The following is an 11,976-nucleotide window of genomic DNA, read 5'->3' on the forward strand; positions in this document are numbered from 1 at the left end:
CCAGAACCCTGCAGCTGGTCCAGAACCCTGCTGCTGCTCCAGAACCCTGCTGCTGCTCCAGAACCCTGCTGCTGGTCCAGAACCCTGCTGGTCCAGAACCCTGCTGGTCCAGAACCCTGCAGCTGGTTGGTTGATTATTGACTCACTCATCTGGGTCTGGTGACACGTTGCCATAGCCCAGCGTTTCTCATCCTGGTCCTCAGCCTCCTGTCCTCCATGTTTCAGGTGTTTCCCTTCTGTCACACCTGGATTGTATCTCTGGGTGATTAACAGGATCTGCAGCTCCTGATGGTCCTGCAGTCATTTGGATCAGCTGTTCTGGAACAGAGGCTCATCTAAAACATGCAGAGCAGGGGGGCTGAGGACCAGGTGGAGAAAACTGATGTAGTTGCTGGTGTTTCAGAGTTGCTGCTGTTTCAGAGTTGCTGCTGTTTCCGAGTTGCTGGTGTATGTTGCCTCTTGTCCAGTGAGCGCTAGAGGAAGGCAGCAGAGCGCCAGATGAAGCCTCAGGCTTTTAAGGCCCTTAAAAGGACTTCAGAGTGTCGGATCTGGTCTTGGGATGTAATACTCATTAGAGCCTGTAGGGGGAGTAAACAGAGCACAGCGGCTCAAACACACATGAACTATATATTCTCAAAAAGCCAATTATTCCTCCTTTCTTGTAGGTCTTCACCATGCTTCCTCGATTGTTCGGATAAATGTCTCTTCTTGGCTTGTTCAGCCACTGTGATCTGAAGGAGTCTGCAGCATTTTGTTGATTTACATTTCACTGACACATTGGTCAAGAGTGTGGATTTACTTTCTTTTTGTTGGTCTGGAAGCCAACAAAAAGATCATCTAGTTCATGGTTTGGTAGGCAAGAGCTTTGTGCTGCTCTTGCCTACCAAAATGGCGCGGCCACTATGCGAGATAATACAACACCTGGAAGTCCAGGGTCTCCGGGATCCCCCGTTGTGGTAATGACTGTTGGGAACCCTTTTGGTCCAGTTTCCCCTTTGTCCCCTGGCTCTCCTGGAGGTCCCTCAGAACCTCTTGAACCATCTTGACCCTTCTGACCTAAGAGACAAATGATGAGGGTTCAGAGAGAAACAGTTACAAGATGAAACCTGATCCAGCCACTCTCTAATAAAACCTTTTGGTCCCGGATCCCCGCAGGTCCCAGGCGGTCCGTCATTTCCGGGATGCCCCATCGGCCCTGGGACACCCATGTCTCCTCTTAGCCCTAAAAAACAAACATACAGACAAGGCTCCTTTCCTTCATCTTTCAATAGAAACTATTGACACCAAAAACCCAGAGAACACAAGAAATCCTCAACAAAAGTCCAAATGTCGGTGCTACAGCCAACCATGTGACTAGTGTCTCACCTGGTCCCCCAGGGTCTCCCGGATTCCCTCTCCAGCCTTTGGGTCCCACCTCCCCAGCCGGCCCTGGGCCTCCATCAGGTCCCGGTGGCCCTGGGGGCCCTCTGGGCCCGGGGACTCTGGAGCAGTGGGTCCCAGGATCTCCCTTCAGACCCGGCGGCCCCTTCGCTCCTGCAGACGGTGCGGTGTGAACACGTTGTGATCTCAAAGAGACAGAATCCAGCTAACAGCTCCACTTTCGTCTGATTTTATTTACCTGTGGGTCCAATTGGACCCGCCAGACCTCGCGGTCCTGGAGGTCCTGGAGGTCCGGGGACACAGGGCCCAGGCGGACCCGTGGAGCCGGCTTCCCCATCAACGCCATGGTGACCTGAAGGAGATTTCAGACCAGTTCAGTTTTCCTTCAGCCAGCCGCAGAAAGGCTGGTTCTGGTTCTAGAACCAGAACCGGTTCAGAATTCAAAAAGGTGAAAGTATTGGGATTATGTTTACAGCAGGTGGGAAACAAATACTGGACAGAAGAAACCAAATAATGATTCAGTTATTGTTGAGCAACCAGCTGACTGCGTAGCCGCCAGGGGAACGCAGCGCCGTAAACCGCTGACTTCTGACGTAAACCGTCTGCGGAGGGAAACGGTCACTGCCACAGTTTGATAATAAATAGATTATTGAACATGAAAACAAAGTTATGTCTGTTTCTTCAGGATATTGTTCCAGTTAGCTGCTGTTTTTCCCCAGTAATCAGTTTTTATTTAGTTCAGTAAAAACGTTCTCTGAATTTCACTTTTGGTTATTTAGTAAGTTTTAGTTAACCATGATAACGTTGGTTTAGAAGCTGACCTGTCAAACTATCCAGTTCGTTTCTGCTTTTCTTTAAAGCAGAAATAAATTAATCAGCTGCTTGCTATTGATTCATTTCTAAAATAACATAAAGTTGATAAATGTACTACATTATCCAACTATACATATTATCTTTTCAGGCTCATTTAAACATTTATTTAGAAAATCATGAGGCAGAGTTCCTAGTGGGACCTGAATAAAAGCTGAACTTTGGTCATTTCTGCTGGTGATGGACAGTTTGATGGCTGAGCGTCCTGCTACCTTTGGGCCCCGGGCGGCCATCTTGTCCTGCAGGTCCCTGAACTCCCGGCTGTCCCGGCGGTCCTGGATCGCCTGGAGGTCCGTCACAGGCATCCTGCCCCGGAGGGCCCAGTTTACCCGCCTCACCCGGCCACCCAAAGCCTCTGTTCCCCTTTCACCACACAGAGCAGGGAAACGAGTCAAAATCACTAGTTCAGTAAGTCGCTAATTAGAGGAAGATGTTCAGTTTATGAAAACAGTTCAGTCAGTAGTGAACAGTTCAGTCAGTAGTGAACAGTTCAGTCAGCAGTGAACAGTTCAGTCAGTAGTGAACAGTTCAGTCAGTCAGTGAACAGTTCAGTCAGTAGTGAACAGTTCAGTCAGTCAGTGAACAGTTCAGTCAGTAGTGAACAGTTCAGTCTAACTCGTCTCTGTTCTGTTTGGCTCCATTTTGTCTGATATTCCAGAGAAAATGGAAACGGACTCAAACTGTTGGTTCTGGACGTTTGGATCTTCCTCTACCTTTGGGCCAATGGGCCCCGGGGGTCCGGGCGGCCCCGCTCGCCCCTTCATGCCATAACAAGGGAACCCTGGCTCTCCTCTGGACCCCTTGTCTCCTGATGGCAGAAGGACGTTTATTGAAGGTTCTGTTTTGGTTCTGAATAAATGCTGAGAAGCTAACGAGTGGTGTTCTGGATCTGACCTTTTGACCCCATGTTGCCCCGGTTACCCTTTTGAGAGGAACCGTCACAGCCCTTTTGACCTTTTGGACCAGGCTGTCCTGGGAAACCCCGAAGTCCGGTCTCACCTGGGACCGAAGGAGAAAGAGACAACATGGAAGAACAGAACCGGACCAGAACCGGACCAGAACAGAAGCAGATCAGAACTGAATTATAACATTGTCTATGAAAATGGTTGAAGTACTTTAATCTCATAAATAAATGCTTGTGGACGTTCGTTTTAAGAATCTGTTTGTGTTTCTTCAGTCTTCAGAGGTAAGATGGCTGCCTGAGTGAAGCAGGAAATAAAACCAGAACCAGAACCAAAGAGTGGATCCGTCGCTTACCTTCACGTCCGGGTTCCCCCGGCCGTCCTCTGCAGCCTTTCGGTCCTGGATCTCCTGGAATGTTCTGGATGTTCCCCTTAGAGCCTTTCTCTCCTGAAACAAGCAGAGCAGTCAGCCTTCGCTCTCGGCCCGGTTCCGGTCCAGGCCCCTCCTGACGGACTGACCTCTAGGGCCTGGTGCTCCACGATCTCCCATGTAGCCATTGGCTCCTTTGGGCCCCGTCGGTCCCGGACGACCCACATGGTTGCGACCCGGTGGGCCCGGTGGCCCCATCGCTCCTCTGGCACCAGGGGGGCCAAGCGGGCCCCTGTGACCTTTTGACCCTTGACGCCCCTGGACGAAGGAATCACAACTGTTACCATGACAACAGAGTAGATGGTTTCTTACAACCATCAGTTTTAGTGATGAACACAAAACAAATCAAACACTAAAAATATTGTAGGTTCAATATCAGCGATCTATTGATCTGATATTAATGTCTATAATCGGTCCAATACTGAACACTAGATCTACTCAGTCTAGTTCTATGCTTTGTGCTCTGAGCCATTTTACATCATGGTTAGAATAACTAACGGCTCTGAGTCGTCTAAAGGTTTGCTACAGTTTATCCTTTATGTTCGTGTTTTACTCCAAACTGCTGTGACTGAACAGATTTACGGTTTTCCAGGTTTGACCAAACTTATGAAGCTGTTTGTGTTTTTAAATAAATTTGTCTTAATCAAGAAGATTGGAGCAGGGCTGTGGGGGAAACCTCAGATTTAAAGGAGTTGGAACCATAAATACGTCTGGATGATTGATGAATGTTAAAATGTTGTCAGATGAAATATCCACTTTGTTTGCCTTTGCAAAAATTAATAAAAATCCACGTCTCTTTAAAAAAGTATTAAATAATTCAGTATTTTAGAAAAGAAACATTTATTTTTCTCTGTCTTCTGGTCTCGGTAGTGAAAACATGGCTCGGTCCGGTCCGGTTCCGGTACTCACCGGGTTTCCTTTCTCTCCCATTTCGCCTTTGGGACCCGGCGGTCCTGGGAACCCGTCCTGCCCCGCCTCTCCCTGGGGCCCCGCACCGCCCCTGGCCCCGGCCTCCCCCTTCTGCCCCGGCGCGGGGTTTAAGCCCGGCTCGCCGGGAGGCCCTGGGGAACCCGGGGGCCCCGGGAACCCCTGGGGCCCCTGAGAGGAAACAGGCAAACAGGCTGGAGATTCATTCATCCCACGGTAAAATACGACAGGATCAGAGCCAAACTGAGGAATGTTTTACTGTCCACAAGAATAACGTCAAAATAATCCACAAATAAAGTAAAAATCTAAAAATAAAGTCATAACATCACCTGAATAACAATAAGAGAATAAAGTTGCAATATTACGGGAATAAAGTGATAATAGGAGAATAAAATCATAAGACATGTCATAATATCACCTGAACAAAGTTGTAATACAAGAAAAACGTCCAATAATAAAGTCATAATATTCTAAACATTCTAAAACTAAAGTTGTAATATTAAAGTCATAAGATCAAAATACACAAAACAGATAAAAATATGAGAATAATGCTGCAGTAACACCTGAATAAACTCATATTTATTCATATTTATTACCAAATAACTTGTTATCAAGTTATTTTACGAGAATAAAGTCATAATGAGAACAAAATCTCTTGTCAAATTATCTGAATAAAAACAACTCTAATATTACGAGAATAAAATCAAAATAATATAAGAAAAAGGTCAAAATATCACATTAACAATGTCACAGTAATAAACTCAAATAAAAAAATTGTGATAATATGAATAAAGTTATAATATTCCCAGATTAAAGTTCCAATTTTATAAGAATAAAGACGAAATATTACTGGAATATAATCCTAATGTTAGTAGAATGAAGTCATTTTATGCAAAATTCAACACAAAAAATAATTAAAAATAAAAATGAGCATGTTGTGAAGTTCTGCTTTGATGTCAGTTTTACAAATAAAGAAATATTTCATATTTTAACAGCTGAAGTCATTTTCAGCAGCGGGACTTTGAGTTTATTCAGTAGAAAAACCACATGAAGGTCCTGAGTGGTTTTAATAACTGTCAACACTTTTACATTAAAACTAATTTATTCTCATAATTTTACAACTTTATTATCAAAACGTCATTCTTACAAAGAGAAATCCCAGTGTGGCTGTAAAACTCTGTTGCATTAAATGTTATGAGTCTGAACGCCAAGCGTCAGATCAGAACTCACCTGTGCTCCAGGTGGGCCTGCGGCTCCTTTGAAGCCTTTATTACCTGCTGGTCCTGGAGACCCAGCTGCACCTGGAGCCAGGTGACAGAGGGGTGCGTTTGATTTCTACACTCTGGAGCTTCTCCAGGCGGATAAAAACAAAAAAGCTGCTGCCTGAATAACCAGGTGGAAAGACTGGAATCCTTCTTACCTGGCAACCCGTTCTGACCTGGCGCCCCTGGTGGTCCCTCAGGTCCAGGACGGCAAGGCTGAAAACAGCAGTCTGTACAAACCTCCCCTTTCTGACCTGAGGAAACACAGGTTACATTCTGCAGCTGAAGCATCAACGGCCCATCTGGACTAATAAATCTGAAATCTGCTCACCCTTTTCCCCAACCATCCCTGTGTCCCCCGCAGGGCCTTGAGAGCCTTTTGAACCTTTCATACCGGGAAGACCCCGTCCTACGATGTCCACGTCTGAGGACAAAATGACAAAGTTTAAACTGTTGGGAGGCAGATTTATGTTTCATAAAACAATTACCAATTTTCTTTCAATGGCTTGAAAACAAAATCAGCCTAAAAACCAAAAACAAAGAAGAACGTCGGTGTACTTGGTATTCCAGGCTCTCCTGGCTCTCCCTGAAGTCCAAGAGGTCCTGGGGCTCCGGTCAATCCTGGCGGTCCGGTAACCACCAGGCCCGGCGGTCCTGGTTCCCCTTTGGGACCATCTGAGCCAGTTGGACCATGAGAACCTGGCGGTCCATTGGAGGCCTCGCCTTCAAGGACACACGTGTTGGAACAGAGAGATTAAAAACCAATGATCCAATCCAATGCAGCTCTGATTGCATTGGATCAGATGGTCTCTTACTTTGTCAGTAAGAGACCAGACAAAGTTCTGGTCTCTTACTGACAAGTCCAACTTCAAGTCTGCAGAGGAAAGTTGCCCACCGATTCGGGCGTACTTCACTCAGGGCGTACTCAAATCGGAGCTCCACCAGATTCGTCTGCGCAAAGGTCAGATTTTATGGCGGGATGCTTGCAAACTAAGCTGATCCGGTTGAGGGTCGATGCAACCAATCGTGGGAAGACCGGCGGCTAGACTACAGCTGCTGGTGTTTGCTCTGATGGAGAAACGGGCGAGGCGCCCAACCGGGTCAGGCAATCTTGCTCGTGTCCATTCAGATCAAATGAAGGACGGTGTGGCAGCGTTGGCCCACTATGCACCGTTACCAGTCCTCCTCTACTGAGGCCTCTGTACACCGTCTGGTACTGCTCTACCCGGCTGACGCCTGGTTCGACTCTAACCAAGCCGGGAGCCTCCATTGGCGGTACCATGGCGTACGGTGGGAACACGGGCTGGACATGACGCCGTGTCCCGTTTGAACCGTTGGTCGGTCAGCTTCTCTGAACTCACTATATGCATATGTTGCAGGTTGCCTCTTCCAGGTGAGATTTGGACCTCTGGGTTCAGGCATGGTGTTATTGATTTCCAGCTACAGTTTCATCTTGGATTGGTGGAACTGCTGGCAGTCAAGGAGGAATCCACCAACCAATTAAATTCATCCTTCTGCCAATCAAAATGCTTACGCCACTGCCACACCAAGGTGGTTCCAGAAAACCTGGAGGAACCGCGCAGGATTTGCAAATAGAGACAAATCTGGCTGAGGCAGACTGTGGAAGAACCGGCTGGACCAGGGGTGGGCAATCCTGGTCCTGGAGGGCCGGAGTCCTGCAGCTCTTAGACGTCTCCCTGGTCCAACACACCTGGATTCAACAGCTGAATCTCCTCCTCAGTGCAGTCAGGTTCTCCTGAGTCCTGCTAACGACCTCATTATTTGACTCAGGTGTGTTGAAGTAGAGACATATCTAAAAGTTGCAGGAAACCGGCCCTCCAGGCCTGGAGCTGTCCAGCCCTGGGCTAGAGCCACATCCAAACAGAACCGATTGGAAAAACTCAAGTGGGTCGAGTCTATAGAGGAAAATCCAGGTCTCATCAGCGCATAATGTGAAAGTCTAACTCCAGGCCAGTTCTTGGATTTAGAGAGAAGCAATGATAATGAAATCCTTGGATAGATTTAAGTGTTCATAACTTACTTCACTGAGTCATCTGGACTTATTTTTGGTCAAAATACAACAAGTTTCAATAAGTCAGTTGGGTTTTCTTACCTTGAAAATACGAGTTAAATCATAAAAACTGAATTTCTACATTCAGTCCAGGTCAAACAGGTCAGAAAGGATCCGGTCAGTTAATGAAACATCAGCTATGAATCATGTTTGGATCAGTTTAAGGTTCAACAGGAACTCAGTGAATTGTACCTGACTCGCCCTTCAGTCCTGGGAACCCGATCAGACCTGCGACAGATCAGAGACGTTTCTGTGAGTTAATTCACTGATGCACTCATGACACACAACTCCCATCATTCAATAGAGACCATGGGAGACACACAGAGGCAGATAAACGTCTGATCTGCTTTCGGTTTCTCTGTTTAGCTGCGATTCTTTCCTGCAGGAGGGAAACTGGCTCAACGTTCTCCTCCAGCGGCTCGGTTCTGAAATGTTCAACCCATCTCTGTCCTAGACAAAGTAACGGGCTCCAGCTGCCATTAACTCTAACACAGAACGTTCTCCTGGATCAGAGCTCCTGTCTGAAACCTGCAGTCAGTGGAGGCAGACGGCCGTTCACACTGGGCCAGTTTCTGGTTCTGGTTCTGGTTCTGCTGGAGGTTTATTCCTGTTAAAGGGGAGTTTTTCCTCCCCACTGTTGCCCTCTGCTGGTCAGGAGGAGTTAATGCTGCAAGTCAGCGACTCATTGTTTAATAACTGGGATGATTTTGGATGCAACTGATTTACATGTTCGGACTGAAGATAGTTTAGTTTTATTTTCTAAAATGTCTCGTTTTGAGTAAACAGTGAATTAAATCAAGCTGATTATTACAGAAGCAACTTTAATATTTATTTTCAATCCTCTGAGCCGTATGAATGAATTAAAATGTAGATACCTTGAATCCCGGGGACCCCGGCAGGTCCCAGGGGCCCGGGGAGACCTCGCTGGCCCTTCACCAATTTGTGATTAAAGACGGTCTAATAAAAACACAAGCAGAGTTTTCTGGTCAGTCCAGCAGCAGAATGTCAGTCGTTCCTCCTCGACGGTTCCCGGTTTCCCCTGGACGGTTCCCGGTTCCCCCTGGACGGTTCCCCCTGGACGGTTCCTGGTTCCCCCTGGACGGTTCCCAGTTTCCCCTGGACGGTTCCCCCTGGACTGTCCCCCCTGGACGGTTCCCGGTTTCCCCTGGACGGTTCCTGGTTCCTCCTGGATGGTTCCCAGTTTCCCCTGGACGGTTCCTGGTTCCCCCTGGACGGTTCCCCCTGGACTGTCCCCCCTAGACGGTTCCCGGTTCCCCCTGGACTGTCCCCCCTGGACGGTTCCCGGTTCCCCCTGGACGGTTCCCCCTTGACTGTCCCCCCTAGACGGTTCCCGGTTCCCCCTGGACTGTCCCCCCTGGACGGTTCCCAGTTTCCCCTGGACGGTTCCCCCTAGACGGTTCCCGGTTCCCCCTGGACGGTTCCCGGTTCCCCCTGGACGGTTCCCGGTTCCCCCTGGACTGTCCCCCCTGGACGGTTCCCGGTTCCCCCTGGACGGTTCCCGGTTCCCCCTGGACTGTCCCCCCTGGACGGTTCCCGGTTCCCCCTGGACGGTTCCCAGTTTCCCCTAGACGGTTCCCCTGGACGGTTCCCAGTTCCCCCTGGACGGTTCCCGGTTCCCCCTGGACTGTCCCCTCTAGACGGTTCCCAGTTCCCCCTGGACGATTCCTGGTTCCTCCTGACCCTCTGTTCCTTCAGTCCGACGCGACGAACCGCCAACCTGACAGAAACATTTCCTCTCAGCTGATCACTCACCTCTCCTGGGGGACCTGGGGGCCCTCGGTTGCCTTTTTCTCCCTAGAGGTTGAAACAACACAACCAGGTGAACTGAGCCGCAGAGCGGATCTGAGCCTGTAGATCTGATCAACTCACCGCGGCGCCGTCGACACCGGGCGGGCCGATGAAGCCGAAGTCTCCGGGGTCGCCCTGCACACAAACCAAACTCAGAACGTCTGAATCGGCTGGAAATGTTTAAGTTCTGTTGACCCGGTTTTACTGAACCGCAGAACAATTAGCAGCCAATTTGGGTTTTTACTGAGTTCCCAGGAATACCGAGCTGGACAGGAGCCTCACAGAGGTCAAAGTTCACAAGATGAAGCTGTACACCGTTCCCTCTGGCACAAATCTCTGGAAAGTTTAATTTATTTACACGTTTAGCTGCAGCGAATTATTCACACATTCATTATATTACTGAAATAACTGAGAAGTTAAATAAAAAATCTGCAGATAAAACAGCATAAGAAGGAGAGTTGTGATTGGTCAGAAGGTGATGCTGACATTTTAACGGAGCGTTTATCCAACGCTGTGAGGATTTACATCGTTTTTGGTTTTTCAACAATTTTTCACTAAATAAGCTCAAAAACTATAAGATGGTTAAAAACTCCTGGATAGAACCTGAAACGTGATGGAGGCTGTCTGCAGAAAGGTGGCGCTCTCTGTGACGCTTCGTTAAAACAAAATGGAGGATCAGGGAGGAAGTGATTCACTGAGATTAAGGTTTAAAACCTAATAAATGTGGAAAAGACACTTTAATGTCTCCATCTGTTCTGATCTGAGCAGCAGGAAATGAAATACAGACTGAACGATCCTGGACGGTTCCCGGTTCGTTCTCTGTTCGAACTGGGAGGTCAAGACTGATGAGGAAGTTTGAATCGAATCATGAGAGTAAAAGATTCCTTTTCTTCTGATCGGAAGACGTTTGTTCTGTCATTTATGGTTTAATTTAAAACACAAAATTAGATCTAAACCTGAAGTTCACTTCAGCAGTTAAAATAAAGACTGTAGTGTTTACCGGTTGTCCCAGTTCTCCCGGTAATCCCGTCTTCCCTGGTTTTCCCTGCAGCAGAAACAAAAACATTCAGATTAGCTGCCGGTTGTCTGAGTCACCAGCAGAGGGGGGTAGAGAACATTATACTGAAGTAAGAGCAGAATTACTTCAACGTATTCTTACTCCAGTAAAAGTAAAAAGTATTTGGTAAAACGTCTCTTCAAGTACTGAGTAACTGATCAACTTATCAATCAATATTTAAAAGTTACATCACCAGACAAACCAAAATATAAAGTTAAATTGAAGCTTTGTTGTTTTAAGGACCAAAAGGATTAATAAAAATAACATAATTACAAAATAACAAAGACAAGCAGAAGAAATGTTTTAAAATAATTTTCCTTCAATAAAAAACTGATGTAACTTTAACATGATGCTGCTGTTGTTCATTCAGTGGGTAGAAAATCCAGAAATTTACTCAAATAAGAGAAGAAATACTTCATAAAATTACTCAGGTACAAGTATAAATACTCCTAAAAGTATTTTTTTTCCAAAAAGTTACTGAAGTAACTGTAACTGATTAAATGTAACTAGTTCCTGTCAGATTCTGGTTGCTGGTTGTTTTTGGTTCTCACCAGTGAGCCGGGTTCTCCTCTGTCGCCCTTCTCTCCTTTCGCCCGCGGGCTCCCCGGCTCCCCCTGCAGGCGGAGGTCAAAACATGATTCTGACAATAACATCGGCTGAAAACGTGGGCTGGTTTCATGACAGACTCACAGCAAGACCGGGGAGACCCTTCAGCCCCGCTTCACCCGGTTCGCCCTGAAACACAGAAGGAGACGGTTTCATGAGACTCGGGGCAGTCAGGGGGCTGAACGAGACTTGGACTCGGGGTGGAAACAGACGCACCTTCAGCTCTTTGGTTCCTTCAGCGTAGAGTTTGGTGCCTTGCTTCCCGGGGATCCCCGGAGGGCCGCGATCGCCCTGAAAATCAGTCACATGGCTAATTAACAGGCCGTCACCACGGCGACACGCCGGCCATCACCAGGGCGACACGCCGGCCGTCACCACGGCGACACTTTACGGCGGGTCAGAAGCGGACGGTCACCTTCCTGCCCTGCGGACCGGGACTCGTCGGACTGGAACCTTCCTGTCCCTGAAACAAAACCAGGAAGTTTCAGCCTGAAACCTTCAACTCCAGGTAAGTTAGTTAATCACATCACCACTAACAACCATTAACAACCATTAATAACCATTAACAACCATTAACAACCATTAACAACCATTAATAACCATTAACAACCATTAACAACCATTAACAACCATTAATAACCATTAACAACCATTAACAACCA

General features: G+C 47.4%; 1 protein-coding gene across 2 annotated transcripts in view; it reads right to left on the reverse strand.

The window, feature by feature from the left end:
* The window catches only part of col4a3 (collagen, type IV, alpha 3), a 36,926-nt gene that overhangs the window by 8,268 nt on the left and 16,682 nt on the right, over window positions 1–11,976 (reverse strand). For both annotated transcript variants that reach the window (XM_007570654.2, XM_016681008.1), the window contains 23 exons: window positions 11,730–11,777; window positions 11,531–11,605; window positions 11,399–11,443; window positions 11,260–11,322; window positions 10,652–10,696; window positions 9,733–9,786; window positions 9,616–9,657; window positions 8,718–8,799; window positions 8,035–8,070; window positions 6,330–6,494; window positions 6,103–6,195; window positions 5,930–6,025; window positions 5,740–5,810; window positions 4,492–4,680; window positions 3,672–3,840; window positions 3,508–3,600; window positions 3,145–3,249; window positions 2,964–3,058; window positions 2,463–2,613; window positions 1,619–1,732; window positions 1,366–1,533; window positions 1,133–1,222; window positions 922–1,056 (listed from right to left, as the gene is read on the reverse strand). In XM_007570654.2, the coding sequence (XP_007570716.1) occupies window positions 922–1,056; window positions 1,133–1,222; window positions 1,366–1,533; window positions 1,619–1,732; window positions 2,463–2,613; window positions 2,964–3,058; window positions 3,145–3,249; window positions 3,508–3,600; window positions 3,672–3,840; window positions 4,492–4,680; window positions 5,740–5,810; window positions 5,930–6,025; window positions 6,103–6,195; window positions 6,330–6,494; window positions 8,035–8,070; window positions 8,718–8,799; window positions 9,616–9,657; window positions 9,733–9,786; window positions 10,652–10,696; window positions 11,260–11,322; window positions 11,399–11,443; window positions 11,531–11,605; window positions 11,730–11,777 (2,224 nt within the window). The remainder of the gene's footprint in view (window positions 1–921; window positions 1,057–1,132; window positions 1,223–1,365; window positions 1,534–1,618; window positions 1,733–2,462; window positions 2,614–2,963; window positions 3,059–3,144; window positions 3,250–3,507; window positions 3,601–3,671; window positions 3,841–4,491; window positions 4,681–5,739; window positions 5,811–5,929; window positions 6,026–6,102; window positions 6,196–6,329; window positions 6,495–8,034; window positions 8,071–8,717; window positions 8,800–9,615; window positions 9,658–9,732; window positions 9,787–10,651; window positions 10,697–11,259; window positions 11,323–11,398; window positions 11,444–11,530; window positions 11,606–11,729; window positions 11,778–11,976) is intronic.

The sequence above is a fragment of the Poecilia formosa genome, unplaced genomic scaffold (assembly GCF_000485575.1).
Source record: "Poecilia formosa unplaced genomic scaffold, Poecilia_formosa-5.1.2 Scaffold265, whole genome shotgun sequence".
Taxonomy (NCBI): domain Eukaryota; kingdom Metazoa; phylum Chordata; class Actinopteri; order Cyprinodontiformes; family Poeciliidae; genus Poecilia; species Poecilia formosa.